This window comes from Musa acuminata, chromosome BXJ1-8 (assembly GCF_036884655.1).
Source record: "Musa acuminata AAA Group cultivar baxijiao chromosome BXJ1-8, Cavendish_Baxijiao_AAA, whole genome shotgun sequence".
Lineage (NCBI taxonomy): Eukaryota > Viridiplantae > Streptophyta > Magnoliopsida > Zingiberales > Musaceae > Musa > Musa acuminata.
The window spans coordinates 8,530,196-8,557,167 of record NC_088334.1 but is presented as its reverse complement, the minus strand read 5'-3'; the positions used below and the strand labels follow the sequence as shown (position 1 = coordinate 8,557,167).

General features: G+C 37.4%; 1 protein-coding gene across 4 annotated transcripts; it reads right to left on the bottom strand.

The window, feature by feature from the left end:
* Window positions 1-165: 165 nt before the first annotated feature.
* Window positions 166-25,637, bottom strand: LOC103993253 (acyl-CoA hydrolase 2). Of its 4 annotated transcripts, none has more exons than XM_009413245.3 (17): window positions 25,503-25,637; window positions 25,305-25,397; window positions 24,822-24,889; window positions 24,508-24,589; window positions 23,445-23,491; window positions 23,206-23,331; window positions 22,275-22,352; window positions 15,335-15,422; window positions 14,702-14,814; window positions 11,977-12,039; window positions 11,855-11,910; window positions 9,671-9,769; window positions 9,475-9,531; window positions 3,450-3,551; window positions 777-825; window positions 631-699; window positions 241-557 (listed from the first exon to the last, which is right to left on the bottom strand). In XM_009413245.3, the coding sequence occupies exons 1-17, from the start codon at window positions 25,516-25,518 to the stop codon at window positions 480-482; spliced, it is 1,284 nt and encodes a 427-aa protein (XP_009411520.2). In that variant the 5' UTR covers window positions 25,519-25,637; the 3' UTR covers window positions 241-479. The 4 variants fall into 4 exon arrangements, with proteins under 4 accessions (XP_009411522.2, XP_064934845.1, XP_009411520.2 ...); XM_065078772.1 differs by having other exon boundaries at window positions 657-699; XM_009413247.3 differs by lacking the exon at window positions 3,450-3,551 and having other exon boundaries at window positions 166-557.
* Between the last annotated feature and the right edge of the window lie 1,335 nt (window positions 25,638-26,972).

The following is a 26,972-nucleotide window of genomic DNA, read 5'->3' as shown; positions in this document are numbered from 1 at the left end:
TCTTTCATCTTATTTTCTATTGAGATAATCTCTAATTATTCACAAATAAATTAAAATTATAAAATTTACAAATAAATTAATGTATAAATTCACAAATAAATTACAGATATACAAATAAAATATATGATTTATTCTCTGTTTAATGCATGATTTAAAGTAGCATATGGACACAAATACATCCATCTTGCGGGTATAAATGTGGAAGCCATGATATAATAATTATGGTTGGCCTCAGCAAACTACACCACAAATGAGGTTAAATAATTGATTCATTTAAATATATTACACCACAAATTATAGAGCTTATTTCCAGTCCTGAGTACAGAAAAATAGACAGCCAAACGGGTGTTTATCTGCTCGACTGAACTTATTTTCATAGAATAATCATCGTTGTGACGGAGAGCAGCGAGCTGATAATGTACAGGAAACAAACAACAATAATCACCTTCCTCAATCAATAATTAACTCTGAGATGGCATTTAGAGCTTTGCTTTCGGATTTTGGTTTTGCGGAATATGCTTTCGAATTAGACACTCTTGGGTCAATGACACAATAAGCTGCATAGAAACACGAAACAGTTTCCAAAGATCAGTGGGTTGAGATCCTAACATGAGAAAATCAAATAACTACCTCTCCCTTCCTGTTAAACATCTGACCAGTAACAAACCCACGGCCTCCACTGGCGTACGGGCTCTCAATCTGTGTCAACGGAAGTTAACAGGATGAGAAAATGCATTTGTAAGACATTTTAGCAACATGTTCGATCAAATACTAACAACATATAGCAACCAATCATCAGCTCTTACAGGCCTGTGGAACCAAACTCTGCAAACGGGAAAAGAGGAATCAGCATTAGGAAAACTTGATCAAGTTCAAATACATGATCCTCTATAAAGATAAGATCATTTGAAGAAGAAAAATATTACAAATCACAGAACTCAGATCATTCATTTAAGACTCGAGAAAATCAGAACATGAATTTTTCCTACAAAAACCAAAACCACATGAAAATATCTGACATTAATGTTTTACCAAATATAAAGTCAGGCTTGCAGAGGTTAGTACATTGCAAATAACCAATCTGTTTGCGAGGGACAAAGCTGTGCACATCAATCCTTCCTGGTCTCGGTACTGACAGAAGCCTCATGTTGGGATCGTCCTCATGTTTTTTACATTGGTGAACCTACCAAATAAGAAACTAGCGAATATCTAATATATTTTAACCTAAGAAGCTTGTCATTGTTCCCTTTTACCTCAAAATATCTGGTCTAAGTAGGAATCTATCCACGACTACTGGAATTGATTTCATGTGCTATGTCTTTTCTTTAGAGCTCAACAATCTATGCTCCCAGTCAGCTACCAACAGAGTAAAACTTAATCAGCTCAGAACGTCTGGTCCAATCGGAATTGCCATAGGTCCAACAAGAAGTCTAAGTGAAATGATTAAGGACGAGAATCAACTCCATAGTCATATATAAAAGGAACCTTGGAACCTGACCACCTTAATCAGAGAGATTGTCCACATAACATTATGACAATAATATGTAGACCTTAACATTAAGTTTGTATTTTTATTCAATTACTGATCCAATTTGAGCACTTAGTTGCAGAGGGTCCTCCATCAACTTAAATGTCGAAGCTGTGTTCTAAAAGTGGATGGTTGGACCGTTGGAGTACTCAAAAACACTAGTAGCATGTTCAATTCCCTTTTTAAGCCATACCTATGGCACATTCCAGATTGATTGCATTGTGGAACTGGAGCAACCTTCTACAAGACCATCAAACACTTTATTACTATACTTGTTCAACTCTCTTAAACTGGAAAGAGCAAGGCAAAATTTTGATGGCAAAAAATTTACAAATAAGTTAACAGGTTTCAAAAGCCAGATGGTATCAGTGAAGTTTGATGTTTTGGTGCCAGAAAGGCATGCAAACAACACAGAATTTGCAGAGTTTGGAGCTACAGTTGGACTGAAGGAATTAAAATGATTTTATATGGCAGATCTAAATAGATCTACATTCTATAAGAAAAAGGAAAAGAAAACCCAGATTTTATTTTTTTTATGGTGGCATCCATCTAATAGGAATATAGAATAGGGGAAGTGAGACAGTGGAAAAAAATAAAGGATAATCTGGGACTTGGGTATCAATCTTGAAGTTGTGGACTTAGGATGTTGCAGGCTGCAGCCTTTGTGAAGAAGAAAGAGAGGAGTGAAGAGAGGAGCAAAGAAAGTAAGGAAGAAATCTGTTATTGAATTGTACATTCAGTGAGCATTCTCAATATTGTGCCTCGAAGAGAATTTGAACCTCCACACTCTTTAGCACAAGATCTCGAGTCCATGTCTTTACAATATCTTGAAAGTGAATCGTATTCAATGCATATGATATCTATCTAACATGACACATGAAATATATAACAAAGGTGGAGTCTTGGAGTATTTATACCGATCGATCATCTTATAGGCCCACATCATATGTGAAATTGCTTTGATTTTAATTAGTTGGAGGATACCTTATATATACCAACAAGATGTACAATCAAACATATTTTTTGATTCAATAGAAGCCCACAAACAGAAGTGAATATACCCAAATAGATAAGCCAAAGTTAAGTCTGATTACACCTATTCCTAATCCAAAATAGAATGTGACCACATAGCAATCCATCAGTAGACAAAGTATCTATGACCCATCATAAGAATGTACACGAGCCTATTCCAAGGTGGTCTGAATGAAATGAATTTATAATCTGATGATCGGATTGATTCTATGACTTATAAGGTCATAAACCTAGCCCATCCTTGTTTTGGGTGGAATAAATCTATTAGTTCTTTCATTCTAGCTCATCTTTGTGTGTCTCACATAGGGTTATGCTACAAGGAAAAATAAAAGAAAGCAAATGAAATGCATCACTTCATACAAAGTAAGAGCACCAATTCCTAAAAATAAATGAGTCATTTATAGGTCTAACACAAGTGTCTAATGCTATGGTATATCCCCATAATCCATGGTTATAGGTATGATTTCCAAGACCAGCTTTTTTGGACAACAATATACTTAACCAATCATATGTCACTCTACTATGACCAAATAAATATCCTGGCCTTATCTCATGTGATGCCTTCAAGAGCTTGGTTATTATGATAGATGAATAAACTGAATTCATCTCCATTCCATGTCTTATAAATCTAGGAAAAAAATGATAAAAGAAATTATCAGTGCAAGAAATAAGGAAGCCTAATGATGATTAGTATTTAGTATAGCTCCAATTTAGAATGAATATTTAACAAAAATAGGTTGACAAGAAATTTTAAGAGCATAAAGCTGTAACCATTAGAAGGGAACCTTAATCTAATCTAAGGGGAAAAAAGATTTACAATCTTTTTAAGCACTAGAAGTTCTAAGCTAAAGCAGACAAACTCAAGCAGGAAAAGGTTCTTAAGACATACGAATGGTCCAGACTTAGTGATGCTGTCCTCAGTCCCTTTCTCCGGTGAGGATTTAGACTGACACCAGAAAACACAATATCTGATGCATATGCTACAACACATCTGCAATGTAATCAATGTCAAGCAGTCGTGAAGACAGAAAAAGCATGATCAACAAAGGCATCACCAGAATCCAGAACCAACCAAAGACTAAAATTATCGACAGCCGTCCTGTTCAACAATAAACAGCAGAGCAGTAAAAAATGAAGCAGAAGTTGACAAATTAAATATTCAAATTCATATAGATAGCTGGTTGAAAAAGGTTCTTTTCTCCCTTTGTAACATGGCACTGTACTGACTTACCATAATAGACATGCAGTCCAATCTGCAAATCAAAGTCATTAATATGTGGGCTAATCCACAGGTAACGCTTTGCCGCTTCACAATTCATATCAATCAAGGACTGTGATAAGATGTTGGCTTAACCTGATTGTCTTGACCTAATATGTTTGACCTGCATGTTGGGTGCATGCATGTGTGCTGTTGGATTAGTTCATGTTTGGATCAAGCAACTTTCATGTCCTTTGAGAATCCTGCCAATCAGAAATAAGTGTTTTTCCCTTCAAATTAAGGTAAACCACCTCTAAGCTGCAAAGAAAACTCAAGCAGACCCATACCGGCTGGTTGCTAATCAGGAACCCTGAAAAGTTTCTTTGCCGGATTAAATTTGGTTAGCCTTATGTATCTTTTACCCACATCAACTAACCTAACCCAACATGTTTCTGGCCCTGAGCAAGATTTAAAGTATTAGGGGTGTGGACTCTGCTTTGTCTTTTCCCTGATCTCTTCCTCCATACTCTGCCTTGTCTACCACTTGAGAAATTGGTTTTGGCTTCAACGATTCCCAATTTTGTCTTCAACAGTCTACAATCTACTGGACCTTAACAAAATTGAAGGCTTGACCAACTTTCGTTTTGAGGTTATCGTACTACTAATATTAAAAGCCCCAAAGTTTCTGCCTTCTATGATTTATTTTCCAAAATCATTACTACCATTTTAAATAATTTGTTTCTTGACAATATTAGACTTTGGATTTGATGGAAGAGATCATAATATCTAGAAATTAGGATTAGATTTCAGATATTGAGGACTTTAAGGTGACTCATCCGATTTGGTAAGTGAAGACTTTGTGACTTACTAACTTGAGAACCCCTTCAATTTATAGAAGAATGAAGGCTTCCGACTTCTGTTTGTCTTCTCACAGAGTTGAGTCATGATTTAGGGAAAGAATAGAAAAGAAAATAGAAGAGATGAAGATGGTGGGCAAGTTTCAGATCAGCAACAGAGTCATCTGATCCTGGATCATCTGTGCAAATTTGTACTATTAGGGCCCTCTATGGAGGCTTTGTTGCAGAGCACCATTTGGGTGATTATGCAAGGCAAAGAAGTTATCCTTTGTCTTTTATTGAACAGTTCTGACAGGTTATGGTTGCTCTTTGGTAAAATGGTAAGGTTGCTCCTGTCCGACCTAGGAGATCAGGGTTAAAGTCACGGAAACCACTTCTTTAAATATTTAAAGATAAGGCTGCAAACATTAACCTTCCCAGACCCCGCATTGGCAGGAGCCTCATGCACTATTAATCATGTGGTTTTCTTAATCATGTGGACAAATTAGGAATTCTATTAATCAATTAAATTATTAATTGATTTATTTCCTAACAAGTGATTTGATTTTTAGGAAGTAAATAGTTTATATTTCATTTTCATGTTTGAACCATAAAAAATAAATATTATATTTCTCTTTTTGTAAGTGAAAGCAAAATAAAAATAAATTAAAATTAAATTATTATTTACTTTTCGGGGAGATCTCATCTTTTCCTATATAAAGGGGGCTACTCCTCCCTCATTCATCATCGAGCCTGACAATGGGAGGATTGAGGAGAGGACTTCCCATGGAGATGATCTCGAGGAAAGGATAGTCGATGAGAAGTAGGATCCATTCTTTTTTAATTAGCTTTGATTTATATTTTGAAATCTTGATGCTGGAATTGTTATAATTTTATGATACATAATGATGTTTTAATTTCAAATTTTCATGATTAATAAATAATGATAATTGATTTGTGGTGTTAGAATAATTATTTGATTTATATTGATCTCTTAAGCTTAAATGAATTTTAATATTAATTTAATTATTAAAATTCTTACTTTTGGATTAACATATTAGTTTTAATTTATTTAATTCGACATATCTATGTTTCAAGAATTATGTGTGAATTTTTAAGATTTAATTAGTTTTAAATTTAAGATCATGAATTTAAATTCTTTAATTCATGGATTTGAGTTATTCTTTAATAGTTTAAAATATTAAAATCTAATTTAAAAAAGAGGAGTCTAATTGGGGTCTGTCTTGAGTCAGGTTGATCTGTCAGACCGGGTCAATCTAACTCATATGATTATGTACGACCCAGCCCATGTGGCTAAGTACAGTCCAGCTCATGTGACTAAGCATGACTTAACTTATGTGACTAGACATGACTAAGCCATGTGATATGGCCAGGCATGACCCAGCCTGTGTGGCTAAGTAGGAACCAACCCATGTAGCAAGGTACGACCAACCCATATGGTCAAGCATGACCCAGCCCATGTGGCAAGGTACGACCCAACCCATGTGGCCAAGCATGGTCCAGCTCATGTGGCTAGATACGACCTAGTCCATGTGGTCAAACACGTTCCCAACTCATGTGTCTAGGCACGACCCAAGTCGCGAGCCTAGTATAGCCTAGTTTAGGCTCAACCCAATTTGTAAGTGAAGCTTTGCATAGTTCGTGAAGTAAGCTTACTCAGCTATGCAATTGGCGCTAGCAGTGATTTAAAAAGCGCTAGACGCCAAAAAGCGCCAAGGTCCAAAAATACCCGAGGCACTCGCCCGAGCAAAGCGAGGCACTAAAATATAAAAATATATAATATAATTAATAAATATAATTATTTAAATAAAAATATGATATTAAATTAAAAAAACTTACAGAATTATATCCCATTAACAAAAAATCTCAAAATTCAAAACAATAACAATAATTTCAAATAAATAAAAATTAGTAGTATTAAAATCAAAATAAATATATTATTAATCTAATAAATAAAAAAATAGTATTACTAGTATACAATTAATAGTATACTGTTAATATAATATTAATAGTATACTATCGAGTTAATGTGAGTAGAGGGATTAAGAGTAATAATGAGTAGCGACAACAGCAACGAGAGCGACAATAGTGGCAAGCAGCGACAGCAACGACGAGCAGCGGTAGTGGCAGCGGCAACGATAGTGGTAGAAGCAAGCAACGGTAGTAGTAGCGGAGAGCAATGTAAGAGTAACACTGAGGCTGCTGACTAAGAGAAGCAGCAACGAGTAGTGGCAGTAGGAGCGGGAGCGGCGATAGTGGCAACGGTAGCAGCGACGACAAGCAGCGATAGCAATGGCAAGCAGTGACAGTAGCAATGGCAGCGGAGAGCAGCGACAATGAAGAGAGGCAACGACAGCGGAGAGAGACAGTGGCAGTAGAGAGGAAATGTCAGCTATAGTATCGCGAGCAGGGTTAGGGTTGGGGAAGTCACGAGAGGGATGTTGGGAGGCTAATATTGGTGCTTTAATTGGTTCCATTGAACCAACTAAAGCATCAAAGACCGAACCAAATGTAAAACACTGGTTTGGTCGCTTGGTTGAACTCGAGCACTCGCCCGAAGCGCCCGGCACCTGGGCTCGGGCGAGCGCCTAGGCGGTGCCTCTTTGAAGCGAGGCGCCTAGACATGAAACGAGGCGCTCGGGCCTCACCTCACCTTGCCCGAGCGCCTATTGAAATCGCTGGGCATTAGACACATCGTCACTCCTCTATCCAACCTATTATACCTCTGTCCAACCTATTACTTAGGACAGGCACGTGCAACACCTGTGACCTGTCTAAGACTCAAGTGAGTCGATTTAGTTTAGGCTAACGCTATATGACATAGTATGATTTCCTCTCTCTTTATTGGTTTGAGCTCGTTAATTGATTGGATTAGACAGGTTTGATCAATTAGAGTCAGTTTAGGGTGATTCCAAACCAACTTGACTAGTTCAAACATACTTGACCTAATCGAGATCAATCGAATCTAAATTAGACCAGTCTAGGGTGATTCAAGACCGGTTCTATAAGGATTTTAGGTCAGTTCCATTAGGTCATAATCGAATTGAGTTTAGTTTAAGTCAATTGAGGTATTCCAATTAGGTTTTCGGTTGATTAAGGACTATTAAGAGATTGGAGATTGATGTTTCATACCTTTATGATCTGATGAACTTCAAGATTTTATCTGAAGATGTCATTTAAAAATGATTATTAGTTTTCTACTTTTCTTAAGTTTATAATGTTGATATTATTGTTACCATATAGTAGATGTAACTAGGCTAGTGATTTACATTAGAAGTGCAACCTATGAAAGGAGCTACGGGCCCATCACAATACGAAACCACCAATGAACATAGTCTAGTAGATCATACATTAAGCATGGTCTCTCATAATATTTGATCATATTGATTTCTTAATGCATGTGTGAGTGAATAGATGAATGCAAATGAATGATCATGGATGTTTATGTATCTTTGTCGAGAGAAGGTATAGTGATTCCCTTCGGGGATTAACAGGCCGTCAGACATAACGGTTAAACAGTTCCTCCATCTATTGTTGGGAGTGCGATATGAGTTATCTCCATCCGTTGTTGGAAGGAATTCATCCCATGTAGTATGATTCTCCATCTGCTATTGGGAGAGTGCATCATCGGTTGTGATATACGCTTTTGTTATATGATTATTATGTATGTGTTGCATGTGGCTGATGCATGATTTTATTTATTACGTAAGAAATTATCATTGTTTTCTTTATGCATAAGTTTTATAATGAATCAATATATTATCATTTCGTATTAAACTATTAACATTTGTATATGTTTTACGGTTATTGAAGATTAATTTTATGATTTTCCAAAGGTTCCTATCAACATGTATGGTTGTTGATATATTTTTATCTTATATTTATTTTCAGAATAATCTATTACTTTGTCATAGATCCAAAGCTTGGGTGGAAGAGACTTATAACCCTACCAAAAAGATATGATCCTTTTTTAAATTAATAAAATATTTATTATTGTAAAGACAAGGATGTGAATTCAAGGATGAAGTAAAAAAAAAGAAATGTATTCTATAAATTATGAATAATAAAATGATGATTTATTATATTTTATAAATCTGGGATGTGACATATGAGTTGAAAAATCACTCGTGACATCTTTATTCTGTTACAAGCATCCTACATGGGACATTATCTCTCCATGAAATAGTACATTCTACTAAATCCAGGAATCATGCATTTAGGCATCCAAGAACACACTTAAGGATGTTTATTGGTTTTGTTTCCAGGAGCTCTTAAGGATTGTAAAGAAACTGTAAGAAGCAACAGCATTAAAGCATCTGTGTTGAATCTCCAAAATGAGAAATAATCAATTGAAAATATTATTCTCTATTTACATAAGCTTCTGGGTTTTTCAATTGCTCTTATCTGGATTTTCAGATGACTCTTAAAGAACTGGTTTATAAAAAAGTGACTAAAGTTTGTTTACTTGCATGGTGAGAAACTTTGTCAACAACGATTAAGAATACAACTGACATAGCACCTGAGTTGGACATTTCTATCCTTCATAAACAAACTGTTCTACAAAATCATGTTTAGTGTGCAACGTCTAGCTTTTAAAATTATAATTGCAAATTTCTACATATATTTATTTTAAACAACCTCCTAATTGCCATTGAAGATGTTCATTATATGTATTAATTTTTGTAAGATATAAGTGCCAAGCACATGCAATACTAAAACCTTACATATTAAAGAAGCAAAATTGTACACCGTGTTAACTTGAAAGTGAAGAACTTGATATAGAATCATGAGATATTTTAGTGTATATTACACATTAAGGAGTATTTATTCCAGGAAGATGCAAATTTGCAACAACATACCTATGCAAAGCTGGGTCATCCGAAAGATTTCCTCTTGCTTTAAACCAATACTTCATTCTGTGATGTGAGAAGGGGGGGGAAGAGGGAGGGAGAGAGAGGAAAAAATTGTGGTATGTGAATTGAAATTCATGGCATCTAAAAGCATCACATCATAAAATAGTATCAAATAGCATGAGAAATATAATTGAACAATTACCTTGGTTGAGATTGGTTAGCAGAGTCACCCACTTCACAAAACTTTATCTCTATGGGCCATGGAACAAATTTTCTTCTAGCAACAGTGTTTCGGTAGTGTCTGTTGGTAGCTATTTGTTAGGCTTCAATAACAACTACCAGGACACCACAATAGGCATCATAAGCACAAAGAGTATGCAGAAGATGATGGAGGAAATTGGTTGTCAGAATAATCAAACCAGGGACAATAATGATATGATAGTTCCTACAAGTAACAAGATAGGATCTTGGATGTACCAATGCCATATAGTCATACTTCATTTATATGTTGAATATGATTTTAATGAAGACTTCCATAAATAATAAGCTAATAGGCCAAAGATCTCATTGTGCTTGTTTTTACTTGACATTACAACAAGCTTATATTACAATCCTTTTATTACCTTATATTACAATAAGCTAATAGGCCAAAGAATAAGCAAATAAGCTTATATTACAATCTTATATTTGTTGCATTGTGGCTATCATCAAATGATTCTGGCCCATGATAATGCAATCATGAAAGAATATATATGTTAACAAGATGGTGAACTAGTGATCACTGATATTATCATATGCATACAGTAGTAGACTGGTAGTTACTCTACCATTTTCTTGAGGCAACAATTTGTATGAGTTTTGTAGCTGTGGTGGTTCTGGCAAGAACATTGTTGCTTGCAGGCTCATGATAATCTCATGCAATTAGGAACTAGGGATACGGGAGCCTTTTAAGTTCTACCTCATAAGTTTTTATTACTATTTAAAACCATACAATTTAGATATTTTGACAAACTATTCTTTATTTTCATTTGTTAAAAATCTATTTAGTTAACTGGGAAGTTCTTTTAGTTTCTACTATTTTTTCACTATGTCCAAAAAAATAACTTCCAAGAAACTTTGAGATACAGAATTATGATACATTCATATGAATAAATTGGTTTCCTCAACAAAAGTCTATTTACATTGTATTCTCTTCACTTAAGGTTTGTCATTCATCTGTGTACTGGTGCAATTAAGGAAGCTGCAAGGCCAAATGGATTGACTGGGCTTCTCATTGATGCAAATTAATTTGCCTGCAGATGGGAGGTTCTGAATTGTTGTGTGTTCTAGTCGGAGAAGAAAAATGATTCAATGTGCAAATGCAAGTACATTTTACTTTTTCTTCATCCAATATGCTATCATATATGTGCCATATTAACTACTTCACAAGGTCTTTCTAGAGATGTGACTTGTAAAAACATTCATGTATATTGCCATAAGAGTGAGGGAAATACAAGTCAATTGAAAGGAATAATCTCATGACCCAGTTCGATAGGTAATCTGACCTAATAACTTGGATATAACTGATCTAAAATCAAGCTAAGAATGCTTAAGTTATTAATAGGAGATCCATCTAGCACTATTATCCATCATAATTCCCTCGCATTCAATGCAGGACTAATTGAAATGTCAGAATCTACCGCTCAAAGGCTTGACATGCATGTCAAAACCTGAGACCCAATGCCTTACCATATGGTCATAACCATTCTCTAGTTAATGGCACATGAGCTCCACAATGCAGTTGTGGATCCACAGTGGGATGTCTCTTGTTTTATCCATAGTTAGCCTTTACTAGATCCACTATGATACCAATTGTCATGGCATGCTCCATAATATTACTGTAGCAATTACTTGAATATAATGAGCTTGAAACCATATGGATTAAAAATGTGAAAACCCAAGTTATTATTGGTAGCAGATCTGTTTAGAGCCCCATAAAATATCATAATGAGTCCCACTTTTGATGTGGGACTAATTGAGATGCGACAGATCAAAAGGACAATGAAGGTATTCACCCGACTAACAGCTGACTACAGTCAGCTTCTTGACTAGTATGATGAATTACTATTCTGAATTGACAATAGCTTTGATTTGTGCATGTGTCTTTTAAGAAAATTGGACTTGTATTATATCTCAATCAATGGCCATGGCTATATTCAGCTTTTATTACTATGAACTATCAGCAATCAGCATCAGGTGATGCCTTTCTGTTCTGACTATTTGACAATCCAAGAACAGATGTATTTACATCTGTTATTTGAAAGTAAGGCATGCATATTTCATTAAAAATGTTTCAAATAACAAAAACATATCATAAGAAATTATCTGGCATGCTCATCAATTTTACATGGGAAGACGAGGATCTGTAATTCGCCTTTCTCGTAACTCTTCCATTGAGAGAAGCTGCAATTGAAAGCCAAATTAAAATTTTAAATTAGGACACATCAGAAACATAAAAATGATACTGACCATCTCTGGACCAGGCACATTTGGCATCAGAACTTCCTGATGTTCAAAGCCTGCTTCTTCCTTCTGCACCGAAGCAAAACAGAAAAATCAAATGCATATCTTAATTAACAAATTGTCCTCATCATATTTAAAGCAATGTGGAGCTTATAATTTGGTGACAACCTTAACAATGTAGACTGATACTATGCACATAGAGTGTATGATTCACAAATTTAATGACAAAGGAGCGGACCAGTTGTACAATATTGCAAAGTCGATCGATCACAATACTCAATGATACAGAACATGCATGCACATGCATGCATTAAACAGTCATAAAAATGCTAAAACTAAAACCCATATGGATCAGAATTAGATATGACATAGTTATAATGAGAAGCAGATTTCAACCATGCCATTCCAGTAGGCAGTCGAAAAACGAAGACAAAGGTTGTGTCCTCACAAATATCAAATTTTGTGTGGTCTTGTAAGCCTGTTATATGACTTTGCAGTATGGTTGAACCTGAACAAAAAATTACAGTATATACATAATAATCTAACTAGTGGAAAACTAAAAAACTAAAACCTTCATGACAATGAAATCCATTTGCTTGTCGTACTTATTCAACCAAAAGTTTACATAAAGGTCAGCATGGACAAGTACCATGTAACAAAATTAGGAGAGCATTTAATAACTGATACCTACATCATGGTTCATATACTATGATATGAAAGGATACAGAGAATGACTATTACTCCCATCTGAAAATATAACTCTTTTGAGCTACTAATGTCAAAGCTCATGACATCACAAAAGGCTCATGCGTCAAGTTATCATGACGAGGGAAAGTATGGGGCATCAACACGAGGATCCACATGCTTTTTTATGGCTGTAAAGGAAAGGGATATGACATTGTTGATTTATATGAGGATATGGGATGGAGTCTACAGCATACTGAGTCAGACAACAGTTCCTCATACTCTCAGCCTTCATATTATCCTAGATCTTATAGCCAACTGATGCATGATAACAGTTTGTCACTATTTTCATAGTGGGATACATCTTATGGCACACAACAACAGTATCGTGATGAACAACAGCTCAGGGGCACTACATCATACACAGTTATATTTACCAAGATCCTACTTTCTCGAGGAGCCTCTTACCACACAGGTGATTCGTAATAATAAAATGATAACTGCTACAACATTGATTCAGTAGTGACATGGTATATATCAGTATCAGATGTCATGGGTGTCGTTTTATACTTGAACTATACAGAGATACCGCATCGATCTATCATCAAATGGAGTATCCTAACTCACTCATCGTGAAATTAGATATTCGTTTTGATAGTAGAAACAAGTATATAATCTTATTATACAATCATTCATTATGCACTATTTATTAGATGACTCATAAATTATCCGTATATTAAAAGGTACTCTTTAGATTCCATCATTGTATCTTTTATGTTACATGCTTCAGTGCAATCTATGTAGTTTTGTAAACTTGAACCAATTAAATTATATGAATATTGCCTTTATTAAGAAGGAAATACCCATGAAATAGGGTTTAAAAGGTTTTGAATGGTCGAAACTCTTTAAAAAAGTAGCAGACCTGCACCAACATCCCATGTGTCAGTCTGCACATATTGATCCGACCAAGGACCAGTATGGGTCCGGTACCCAAAACCTAAAACCATGGTTTTAACTGCAAATATATGACTAAGTACAATCAAGGCTTTTAATTTCAGGTACCGGACTTGTGCTAGTCAATGACTGGACCAATACGGGTCCGTTCTATTCAACGTACCTACACATGGAATTCAGAAACACACCATGATACTGTTGAAGGAGGAAGAGGAGGAAGGAAGAAAAAAGAAAGAAGAGGAAGCAGTGAAAGTGGTGAAGGAAGTAGAGGAGGAAGAAAAAAAAACGGTGCAGGAAGAAGAAAAGGAAAAGTCCCGAAGAACGTGTGTGGCAATTGCATGTGGGCGGTTTCATGCGACAGGCTGCAGGCAACAGTGGGCACAACCAGTAGCATAGAGGGGAGATGTGTGCGATCATGACTCACAAGATTCGCAAACCCTAAAAGGCTAAAATATTCCAGCATTTTAGGGCAAAAGGTTAAAAAATGAATCAAACCAAATCATTCAAAATGGGGTAATCTGCATCTTGGTTCACGCCCAGATTGGTAAATACTAGTTACCAAACCAAGCAAAATTGAAGACCTTGTTTATGATAGTATTATTTATCAAAAATTATGAAACATTTTCATTGGTTACAATACATAATTCTCAAAAGGTGAAAACATTTCAACGGGTGGCGTTAAAAGAATCTTTTAAGGGGAACAGTCAGTAGTTAACTGAAAAAAAGAGGCAACAAAATAGAGGAAAAACAAATTATTACAGTCCAATAAATGACAATGATCATATATCTGAAGAGTTCTAATAAAGTTCAGTACATTAATAAAAGTTTCCAATAGAATATAATAGCTCTAGACCTCATATGTGCTTAACCACCAAGGAAACCAAAAAAAGCTGTTGTTTATTACAATTCTCTTGCAGGACCCCCCCAAGACAAACATTATAAAAGATTATACTTAGCAATTTCAACACATTATAAATATATCTCCAGTATCACAATAAATAGACAACTACCAGTGATTACTTGATGCAAAAATGTGTTGCATAGTAACATCATTACTGTGCATAGCAATTAGCATATTTTGATTTTGCATTACCTGAAATGAACAAAGCAAAGTAAACATGACAATCCCATGTTGTCTTGCATCAACTCGTCTAGTAGCAAAGCTTTTCCCATCACGTGCACGATGAACTTGATATATTATTGGCGCTACAAAAGACAAATGAAAATTTTGAAAAAATATTCAGCAAAATTTTACAGTAATTTTTTGACAGTATAAATGCAGTTTTAAAAGCCAACTTGCTCCTTCTTATGTGATTCCTCTTGTTACTAAGACAATAAACTATACACAAGAATCCGACAGTTAAATTCTTGAACTAGTGAGATTTATATGACACATACAATTCAGCTTATTTATTCACAAAGCAGACTTAAATGAACAATTTCAACAGTGGAAATTACAATTTGATCAAATATATTGCATTTAACCACTTCATGGCTTTTGTGTTCTAGCGTCTTGAAATTGACATATTCAATTTGTGAACGATGCAGTTCAAGATGCAAGGTTATTGACCAGCTATAATTAAACAGCCCATATTAGCCCAGTAAATCATGAAATTGGTCTGCCATAGATAGATCAGACAAAAAGGCATTGGTCTGCCATCCACTGATAATGATGAAGACAAACTTCAATTATATGCAGATTATGCACAACAAACAAAAGACATACAGTGCACATCACCAGCCACAATAAAGTTTACATGCAAACTATGTGCAAGTTTAAGACAATCCACTGTCTTAGAAGCTGCCGCTAGTGCCTGCACAAACAAGAAACAAAAAGGTATGTTATAAATGAAAGAAAATCATGCCAGCACTAAGCAATTGCTTCATGCTACAAACATTGAAGTATTTGCAGAAGTTAAATTGCAAACAGAAGATAATGGCATTAAATTACCATAGTTAAACCATTTGCACTTAAATTTTCTAAACATCTTAGTTATAACTGTCTCAAAAAGAGAAGAAAAGAAAAAACCTCTAATTTACACTCTCCAACCATTTAATGAACTTCAAAGACTTCTATGTTTTTTTTCCAAGGAATGAATATGTTGTTTCATTTTTAATAAAGGCTGCTGACACCTTGATGAATATAGCAAGGTTCATAATTTCATATCGTATCAGTGTTTCGAGCTTTGCTCGATATGGTACGGGCATACCGAGCGATACGCCGGGGCATATCGATCGGTGTATATATATATATATATATATATATATATATATAAAGGAGGCGTACTGTCACGGACAAACTTCTAAACAGGATGTTTGATGTAATGCTTATGTATGTCCGTGTCTTTTGGTATGTTCATGCTTTGGACAGCATGTAAAGGGACGGCCGAAGGCTTAATAGTCCCATTTTAGTTGGGTTTGGTGATTGTTTTAGGCTTGTAAATAAAGATTATGTCATGTGGACACTTGTAAGAGATTTTCGGTCTGTAGTGGACCATTTTGACCCTTTGTTGTGCAACTGTTCAGAGCTTGTAAAGTCTGTTTGTAATTTGCATTGTCTATGAAGTGTTTTCGGAAATGTTTGCTTGTGGATCCCGAGTGAGGCGTTTTCTCTAACCCGTTTTCTCTTTTGTGGGTCCTAAGGAACCATGGGAGGCTTCGGAGAGGCTAACCTTTGCGGACGGACACGGAAGGCTGCCGCACGACTTAGGCACCAGCTAAGTCCGTGACAGATGGTATCAGAGCGGGACAAGCACTCATAGAAACACTTGGCATATAAACGTGGGGGACCTAGCGGGGCGCGACCGTTTAGGGGAAAACGGACATGGAGATGTAGGGAAAAAGAGTCGCTCGGAGGAGCGGGCATTTGAGATTGGCATTCAGAGGAATGGTCAACCCTTCACGCAAGAGGCATCACGAGAACAAGCAAGCTTGGTAGAATACGGAGCGCACAAAGGTTGGGATGGTTGAGTTTGAGCTACGGCTCAACGTTGACAACTATACTTGATGGTACTCAAGGCAAGCGAGGTGCTTGGTAAAGGATGAGACCGTGCTAGGTGGAATGAGTTGCTCAGCGACCGAAAGAGTTGTGCAAAGCTCACAGAGGTGAGAGGAATTGCTAACTCGAAGAATTCGGTACTCATGCATGGGCTTGTATGCGGACGATGGAATGTTCGCGGTCATCCCAAAGCGACCGAAACTCGGTGCCATAGAGCATTAAAACTTTCTCTTCGGCATATGAAGGATACATCCGTAGGAGGCTGAAGTGTGCAGCGAGTACAGCATGTTGCTAGGCCTTGAGTGATGCAGCGGGGGCTATATTGACGTGGAATCGCAATCTAGCAAGTGCGTTTGCAGGAGGCAGAACAATGCATAGTTTGTTCAGCAAATCGGAGTAGTCCAAGGGGATGGTGGTCTCCGAAACGAAGAGAGATGTTGCTCCAACGGGACAGTTATCCAGGAGGGATAGATCCCGATTTCTCCAGAGGGAGAATCATGTGCAACAAACCACACATGTTGAGGAGTACCTCAACAAACAATAACTCCACAAAGCTCAATGGACCGAGCAAGCGGCGAGGAGTCGTCGCATGATCTCGCTTAAGAGAATGCATTGGTGGATGCATTGCGAGATCAAGTGGGGAAGCAACCCAAAGCAACACAAATGAAGGCACACTTGGAGTCGATATGGAGATCAGACTCAAGAGAGGGCTGACCCGTGGAATGATGGGTGCGAGGGCCACCATCAACTCAATGCAAAAACGAGGAGCGGAACAACTTGGGTGTAACTTGGCGAAGTACCCAAGCCGCATGAAGGGAGCCGACATAGAAGATGGAACATGGAGTGGAGGCACAGAGCTTTCCTTGGACAGAGGTCAAAGACATGAACTCTTGCAGAGGCAAGAGCAGGATCATGTTGTTCCATGGATCCTTCATTCTGATGGAGCGAACTCATCTTGCATGGTGCCAAAGACAAAGGGAGCTTATGGGCACATGCACCTTATCTCAAATATGCATTTGATGGAGGAACTAAGACGACTTAACTTGTGGAGGCGAAGTTGGGTTCAGAAGACCTTGGCACGGGGCAAGAGGACGCAGAGGCGGGTACTCTTGAAGAATATGCCACAGTGTTGGCATTCAAGTTGCCATGAAGGAAGCGGTGCGCAGCGGAGATTGTGCTGGTAGGGGCAAAGGCCTAGGTTCCAGACAATGGTGCACCACTTTCAGCGAAGTCGATGGACTTCGGGAGCTACTAGGCGACGGACTGTCCTAGAGCGGTGCTTCATCTAGGTGTGACCCAAGAGCGGGTGGATGAAGGTCGATTGCCAAAGGAGCGAACAAAATCGAAGGTGAAAGAGACCCTGCGATGTATTGGCAGAGGCCACACATGGAGGGATCACAATTCAAGTTTATCCCACAAGGATCAGAATGCAATAGAGATATCACCAATAGGCGACATAGTGCAGCGGATCGTGGTGGAACAGTTCGCGATAAACACGACATAGTCCCGTGAGAGACTAGATCATACGGAGGTATGATCGGGAGCTACTAGAAGCTCCACTTCGGTGAACAATACGACGGCAAGAAGGGCTATAGATTCAAGAAGTGAAGGTCAAGATACCGCAGAGGCGGGTCTTCTGTGCGTGCATCGAATTTTGCATCGGATGAAAGCCTTGGTCATTAGCATATGGGGGCTGTGTTCCACCAAGGGAAAAGTTCGAATGCAAGTACCAATGAGTCCCATAGGAGGGACTTGATCATGCAGAGGTATGATCGAAGCAACTCGAGAGTTGGACTGCTCCAGAGCCCATATTCGCTTAAGGGAGCCCGGCAAGTCAGAGGACAAGGTTGAGTAAGCGAATGTTGCTACTAAGGAAGCTAAGGAGAATAGAATCGGCGCAAACCCTACAACGTGATGGCAGAGGCTATGCATGGGAGTTGCAGCCTGTCTTTCCATCGACCAAATGGAGCTACTTGGAGAACACAGAGGTATTGAAGCAGGGGGTCGAAAGGGGCGAGGAAGCGACAATGAGTCCAGAGGGACTTAGCTACCCAGAAGCAAGTATCAGTTAGAATGGAGGTGGACTCGGAGGAGTGCCACAGAGACATATCTACTGATCGTAAAGAAAAGGGATGCAGATGCGAGGCGACAGATAGTAGGGTCATGGGCATGGCAGCGCCATGGTACCGCAGAGGCGGGACTTCCGTGAAAATCATTGATCCCTTGCTCTCATGGAGGAGAGCGCTTGGTCGTGAAAGGGGCCGAGGATGTGAAGCATGTAGAAACAAACTCTAAGTACCGAGACAAGGCTCAAGGGCAGAGGCCAAGGAACTTCGTAAGACCGATGTCAACGAGCTTCTCATCAAGATAGCCGAAAGTGAAGGACTTCGGGTCATGCAAGAGTGCACGACTTAGGAACGAAGCAGGCAGTACGCGGTGCTGTACCTTTTCTACTCAGTGGTGTAGGCGGCTGGGTTGATGGCGAAGACGGTACAACCCCAGAGGCGACCAAAACTACTAGAGACTTACTCTAAGTTGGGGTGAAAGCTTCCTGCATTCCAAAAGTTTGATGCCATTGAGAAAGTGAATCACAGTAACTAACTCAACGCGAGAAGTGTAAACACTTCAACTACTTCAGAAGCGGCGAAGGCCAGTAACCAGCTCGATGCATGGAGTACAACTTCGAGGAGGCGGGTGAAGTCAAGTAACCTCTGTCTTCTCAACTCTCAAGAGAATCGGCGAAACCAAGTACACCAATTCTCTTATCTATCCAGCAGAGGAGCTCTGCACAGGTTCAAAGACCCTTCGAAGATAATGAAAAACAATAGTTGTCAAATCCTCACCAACGGTGATCAGTGCTACTGGGAGTAGATTGTCCGCTTCATTTCCCAACGAAATACCAATCGAAAGCGGAAGTAATGCGAACCTACTTGGAAGTGACAACTAAGTGAAAGAAGAGTCAATGGGCAAATTTTATAGAGGAATGACCCAAAACTTCAGAAGTTTGTGAGACGATGCTCGTTAAAGCTCTAACAAGCATCCACCCAGTTTAAGTAGCATGAGACATTTGAGAGACTAGCGCATAGTAAGGATGGTCTTTTCCTTCATCTGGAGGATCCGCAGGAACCAACAGGGATCAATACAACTCAGCCAACCCTACACTAGAGTCAGAGTCATTGGCAAGTTGAAGCAGCATGACGGATCAAAGGTTTGACTACTCAAAAATAACAGCGGAGAGCAACTGGGAGCTAAGAGGCGCATTGCAGCTAGAGCAGAAGATTGAAGACTCGGCAAAGGCGAGGAGTTGCAGTGTCGGCAAAGGCTTCGACGAGGACGTCGAAGGAATAAGTGGGGAGAATATCATGGACAAACTTCTAAACAGAATGTTTGATATAATACTTATGTATGTCCGTGTCTTTTGGTATGTTTATACTTTGCACAGCATGTAGAGGGACGGCCGAAGGCTTAATAGTCTCATTTTAGTTGGATTTGGTGGCCGCTTTAGGCTTGTAAATAAAGGTTGTGTCATGTGGACACTTGTGAGAAATTTTTGGTTTATAGTGGACTATTTTGACCCTTTGTTGTGCAACTGTTCAAAGCTTTTAAAGTATGTTTGTAATTTGCATTGTCTATGAAGTGTTTTCGGAAATGTTTGCTTGTGGATCTCGAGTGAGGCGTTTTCTCTAAACCATTTTCTCTTTTATGGGTCCTAAGGGACCATGGGAGGCTAACCTTTACGGACGGACACGTAAAGGTGACGCACGACTTAGGCACAACCAGCTAAGTCCGTGACAGTACGCTACCTCAGCGACGTCACCTCCTTTTCTTCTCCTCGTCTAACACGATGAGAAGAAAAGGAGGCAACGTTGCTGAGGCAGCGTACGTGTTCTTCTCCTCATTTGTGGCATTCAACGAAGACATCGAAGGCAGCAGACGTCTCTGGCCTTCGACGAAGAACGCGACGAAGAAGAAGCCAAACCGTCGCTTCTCCATTACCTCCTAGATCAAGATCATCGAGGGAGGGTGATGTCGGATTAGGAAGCGTCGAGGTTCTCCTAATTCTCCCTCTTCTTCGAGCGCCTTCTCCCTCTTCTCCCTCGACGCTTCTTCTTCTGTCACCGCAGCCAGGCCAATACCATCCGATAGTGGGCGGCACCGTCGAAACCGACTGTTATCAACCTATTTTAGGTAGTAATGGTCGAAATATCGACCGTTACCATCGGATACCATCTCATATCATCTGATACGGGGCTAAATCAATGGTACTGCCCGGTAGCGGGCTGGTCCGTATACTGGTCTGCTGACGAACCAGTATGTACCGCCCGGTACAAGCGGTATCATTCAGTATTGTAATCCTTGGGTAGTGGATGAGGAAAAGTAGTCAGTCTCTGACTTTCAAAACATCTCAAAGCAATAGTCAAACTTATTATGGTAATGCACGAGGGAGTCGCAAATGTTCTGCATGTTTTCATTTTGACAAAACTATAGCATAAAAGTCTCAAAAATGTGCTGTGGTTACAAGGAAGATTAGGCCAAGCTAAAGGTACAAAAAATATAGAGAACAAGTGAAGGCACTGATTCATACAATTTAAGGATGAAAAGGGAGTAAGAGCATTCAAAAAACAGCTAATAGAAAAGACAACAAAAGAACTGTGATGTTAGAAGCAATTAATTGACTAGAAAAACGTTCCATTATAACAAACTATCAAAATTAAAACAAAGGGTTTTTTATGTAAGAGCTTGAATTTGATCAGGTTACTGTGCCAATCAGTTCAGCGAGAGTCAAAACATACCACGCTAGGAAGTTGTCAGCAAGCTCTCAAGACCCTACGTCAAGGTGCCAACATATGACTAAACTGAACTTTTATCTGTGTCAGTTCAAGTAAGTGCATGCTAACCAAACCAGTACAGCAGTGTCATACCATGCTGGAAAGGTATTGACCTATCTGATGCCATGAAAAAGCAATCCTCTGTTGTAAAGAATTTTCCTGTATTGCAGACACCACGTGGTAGTTTGCTTCTACTGTACAGGAAGGTGCCCATACATAACAAAGGGGTTAAGAAGGATCTATCATACCCTAAGTGCATTGGAAAGGAGACAATCTCGTGATAACTTAAGGTGATGTAAGTATGCAACTTTAATGCTGATAGATCTAGAAAAAAATAAAAAATAAAAAACTGTAGCAATCATCTGAATGCATGCACTATTTCATGTACATATTAATAATCTAGCAGTTGCAGCAGGAAAACATACAAGTCAATAGCATTTAAAACTATCTGACACTGAATATCATAGGTGACAACAAGCAACCAACAGCAGATTGAGTAAGATGCTCAGAGGTCAAATCAGAATTCCCTGCCTATATTTTCATCATTGACCATGTTAATAGACCATGAGTAGGTTTTAACATCCTAATTTACAAAAATGAAAACTTGAGTCTACAGGCTCATTAGCTACAAGGACACATGTATTTGGAGGATATTTAAATGACACCAAGTAGATTATGTCACATTGTGGTTGTATAAGTTGCATATATATCAGAGAATTTGTATTTCTACAATTTGATACACAAAAAGTATCATATTAAAAGAAAAGACAGCCAAATCAAACATATTATTCCACATCAATGAATTTGAAAAAAAATTGAAGAAAAATCCTAATGCATGCCTGTCCAATTAACTGTCCTCCAAAAACTTGTCCAAAAGATGGAGCATCTGGCAAGGTAAAACCTCTAAATATGTCAACCTGCCAAAACACATGAAACAACAAAGATGAGAAACTTAAAACAAAAAACCCACAGAAAACAATCTATACAACTTAAGAAACTAGAATTATAGGACAACATGGCTCATTATCAGCCAACATTCATTTCTTTGTTACTAGCTTCAATTGTATCGGATGCTACAGGTCAATATACTGCCCGGAAAACTGTCCAACAATGTTCTGAAACCAGCATTTAGAACCGTTTCATCATACTATAATCTAAGCATGGTTCATCCTTGGATAGAGGGAGAGGAACTCATGGACATTATATCTAAAAATAATATATCTCAATCAATGTACCACAAGATTTCCTCCGAAAGTAAAATAAGACAAAAAGTAATTGAACACATTCTGTTGGTCCAATAAGAATGAACTGAGCTTATTTTTCATGAAATGCAATGTAAATAAGCTCTACAGCATACTTGCATGTGTAATATAGCCTGCCATGTACACACACTGCAGTAACCTAACAAGTCAGCATGTGGTTGTGTCAATTGTTAAATAAGATATATGTACAATCTAACATATATTGGTTCATTTTTCATGATCTTTTATCTCTACAATTTCGTTCGTCATTCTTCTCTTATACTATTTACTGAGTACCGACTAAACTGTTCTCAAACAGATACCATCAGCAGTAGTCTAATAAAAATCCAAACTCCTTAAAGCTTACTTTGGAGCACCAGATTACTAAGAAACAAACTTCAAACTCAAAAGAAAGCAATAAGAGAGAAGATAGGAGAGGAGGGAGGGTGGAGAGAGAGAGAGAGAGAGAGAGAAGAGGCCATTGGTACAATTTATCAGTGGCAAAAACTGTCAAATTTAATGAACTTACATCTAATGGCTCTAGATGCAATATGTGCTCTACAAGTGAGAAATCCTCAGGAATACCCTCCGCATTCCAAATTGACTTTGGCTGCAACAGATTATTATATCCATCTGGCAGCACCAAGCAGATCAGCTGCAATTGTCTTGTGATCAGTTAAGGGAAAAAAACTTTTCTGTGAAAATAGCTTGAATTAATGGATCAGAGTCATAAAAGAATAAATTTGAAAATTATAACTAGTTAACTACCTTGGACAATGCAACCACATTTGCTTGATGAGTGGAACCACCAGTACCTAAAAAAGAGAAAAAGTTGGAATTTAAGATAGAAGATCTGGTAAAAAGCATCATAGGCATGAAGAGTATGCTACCAAAATAATTCCTTGTCATTGAAAAGGCAATTTACAAAAATAGTTTTGCAAATAACATGTAGCTCCTAGCTGCATAATACGATTTTCCTTATGCAGTAAGTACATGTCCTAGTTATACTACGGGATGTTGGTGAATAAATGAAATTATTTTTTGCTTACAAGTTAACAACATTTCAGTGGTCAGCTAATTATCACAGTTGCATGTCATAGAAGTTGCTTAAAGACATGTTCCACACAAGTAGCCTGACAAGTGACGACATATTCAAAAATATAAAACATAACTAATGCTCTTTTCTCAGACTGCAATACATCAGTTTGATTCCTCAAACTCGGGTCCCTTCGAGGCATATATCAGATACTGCCACTGCATTAGGCTTTCACGCTCATATAACTCCTCCAGTAGGTTGGCTGAACTAATAGCAGATGTTTTGTCCTTTTTTGCTCCATGAGCTTCTTGAGCTTTATTGCGACTGAATTTATAATTTTTCATGTTGTATATGCCGAACTTGTGCACTGAATATACACAAGGTGCAGATTTCTTTTAGCTCGAAAAATGTGTGCTTTACATGAAAATACTATTGTGACTAGTGAACACCATTAAAAAAAAAAAACAAGCAATTCATACCAAATTATTATAGTGATAGAAAAAAAAAAAGACAACTTTTGGCAAAAATATGTGACAACTTCCTACAAGTGTTTCATAACCTACTCTACTATTAATAAAGTTTCTAATACACAAACTTTCACAATATGAATAGAAAATAAACTATAAAGAATCCTAGCATGTGCTAAATTTCAAGAAAAACAGGCATTCAATAGTAGAAGAGTTGCAACACCAGTAGGTGCATCATAATTATGAAGCAACCGCATGGTATGGAAAATTCATCATAGTATTGAAGCACCTTATGTAGTGAAACATGCATCAGTAGTAAGCATCATACCATAGCCAAAATAATCATACTGTTTCAATTGAAGCTCAGAACGATTTTCTTTCTCAGAAGTATCAGATCCAGAAACCTCAGCCTGTCAAAGAATGTGAATCAGAAATTATTATAATGCAGATTTCAGATTTCCAGAGAATTTTTTTACAAAATAATAGAAGGCATAAAGTAGAAAGAGAAAATTTCCTAAAGTTCCAGCATGGAAGGACAATCATAAACCAAAACTGAAAAGGAAGATACCCAGTCTGGGAATTTGTGAATGGCCAGCCAAAGACTCAAACCATTGTCAAAACCATTGAAAGCTCGTGTCGTACCTGACCCTCCCAAATGAAGTAAAGGCCCAATCCAGGTTCTCCTTCACGGACAACATACTCACCAGGTTCTGCAAGAAGACCGTGGACATATACATAAAGAACGTTAATCTTTGAGTACGACCACATGCATCAAATCCAGCAAAACCGCTAGATATTTACAACTTCGAAGAATTCAGAATAATTGTTTAACATTTATTTACGATCTAATTCCAAAAGAAGAAGGAGAAAGAGTGTCCAAACGAGCGCTCAAACAGAACCCTAGAATCATCGAAATTGCAGTAATACAAAAAAACCACAAGATTTATACTTAGACTCCAAAAATAAAAACAAAAGGGTTCCAACCTTTCATGGGATGATCGAAGATCTAATATAACATTATTCCCAATAATGACACTGCATCTACTGGTACGATTACTTAAAAAACATCAAAAATAAAGAATGGAACTCTCGGGTAAAAAGCATAAAGAAGACGAGATACCCCACCATAATGCTTGACTTGGACGACCTCTGCGATTCTGCGGAGGGAAGAACTAGGGAGGCGCTGCAATAGAGGGACTTGCCCCAGAAACTCGATCACTGAACCAAAGATCAAACACCAAGAAAGTTCTCATCAAAAATCGACGAGTCCAACATAAAAACAAAGTAGATGAACGATTGGATCTAGGATTTTCGCCAATTCACCTGTTCCTCGATCCATATGAAAGGAATCGAATATCACAGAAGACAGAAGACCTTAGACGGGATGCGACGGAGCAATCGCTGTCCCAGAGTACGGGTTCTATAGTGGAACGGTTGTGTCGGTATACCGCGGATTGAGATAAGCGTTTGGGGGATCGCTCCACGTGATGCACGATGTCTGTGAACCGGACCGGACGGTTCACATGGACCGGATTTGATTGACTGAAACTTATAACTTTTAAATGTATTTAATGAAGAAAACTTCAAAGTCATTAAAGAAAATAAATCAATCAATCAAGACTAGCTATTTTATTTTGTTTTGGAAGCCTACATTTTGAGAGCATTTTTATGTTCCCAAAAAAAAGGAAGGGATCCTAATATTATGACATAACAATTGATTGAGTTGGATCAAGTGTATTAATTTTAAATCGATCATCACGTCATTTAAAGAGTGATGACGTGTCTAATGGAAGATATTGGTAGTCTTCTACCGTGTCATCATACCCATCTCTCAAATGCATAGTACAAATGCAATAAATATAATAAGGATGTGTCATTAAAATCACAAAATATCTTCTCTTATTAGGCAAACACGATTATTAAAGCTTTATCATTAGAAAACATAAACTCTTTGAGGTTGAACCACGTCATCTTATTTCCAATTTTAATCTTAATCATATACATGTTGAATAAAAAAAGTATTTTTATTTAATGGTAAGCTGACCGTTTGAACATCTCACAAATATCGAACTATGAGGACGTCAGCTATCATATTATGATACCTACATTTAGAAGACCTTTTATATAATCTATAACTACATCGTTATCGAACTGATATAAATATGTAAGAACGATTAGATTCATCTTATTCTCTTTTCCTACAAAGACTACTATGATCAATGGATTTAGAGACCATGAAAATATATATGAAGATTTATAATATTATGTTGATTGGTTCATATGACTAAAAGAAAATGAAAGATACATAATCTCTTAATCATATTATATATTAACATATTTATGTACTTATGTATTCATGTATTCAATTATTATATATTTATATTGAGTCCATATAAAATATTATCTATTTGTAAGACAGAGCATATGACCTATAATAAATAATTAGAATAGTTTAGCTCACGAAGATATCTCATAAAAAATACTATAAGGATTTTCTTTTATTGACTGATAATCATAAGCATGATTATACCTATAATAAGTAATTAGAAGATTTCATCCGATCAAGAAATACTATGAGGATTTTTTTATTGATTAATAATTATAATTAGAATTTAATTATATTTATAATATATCTTATCAAATTCGATAGGATCATATAATTTAATAATATAAATATATTATTAAAGAAGTATCTGTATCAAGAAAAGAAGAAAACTAATATTCATATTAAGGGAAAAAATTAAAAATAATTACAAAAAAAAATAAAATTTTCATTATTTATACGTATTGCCC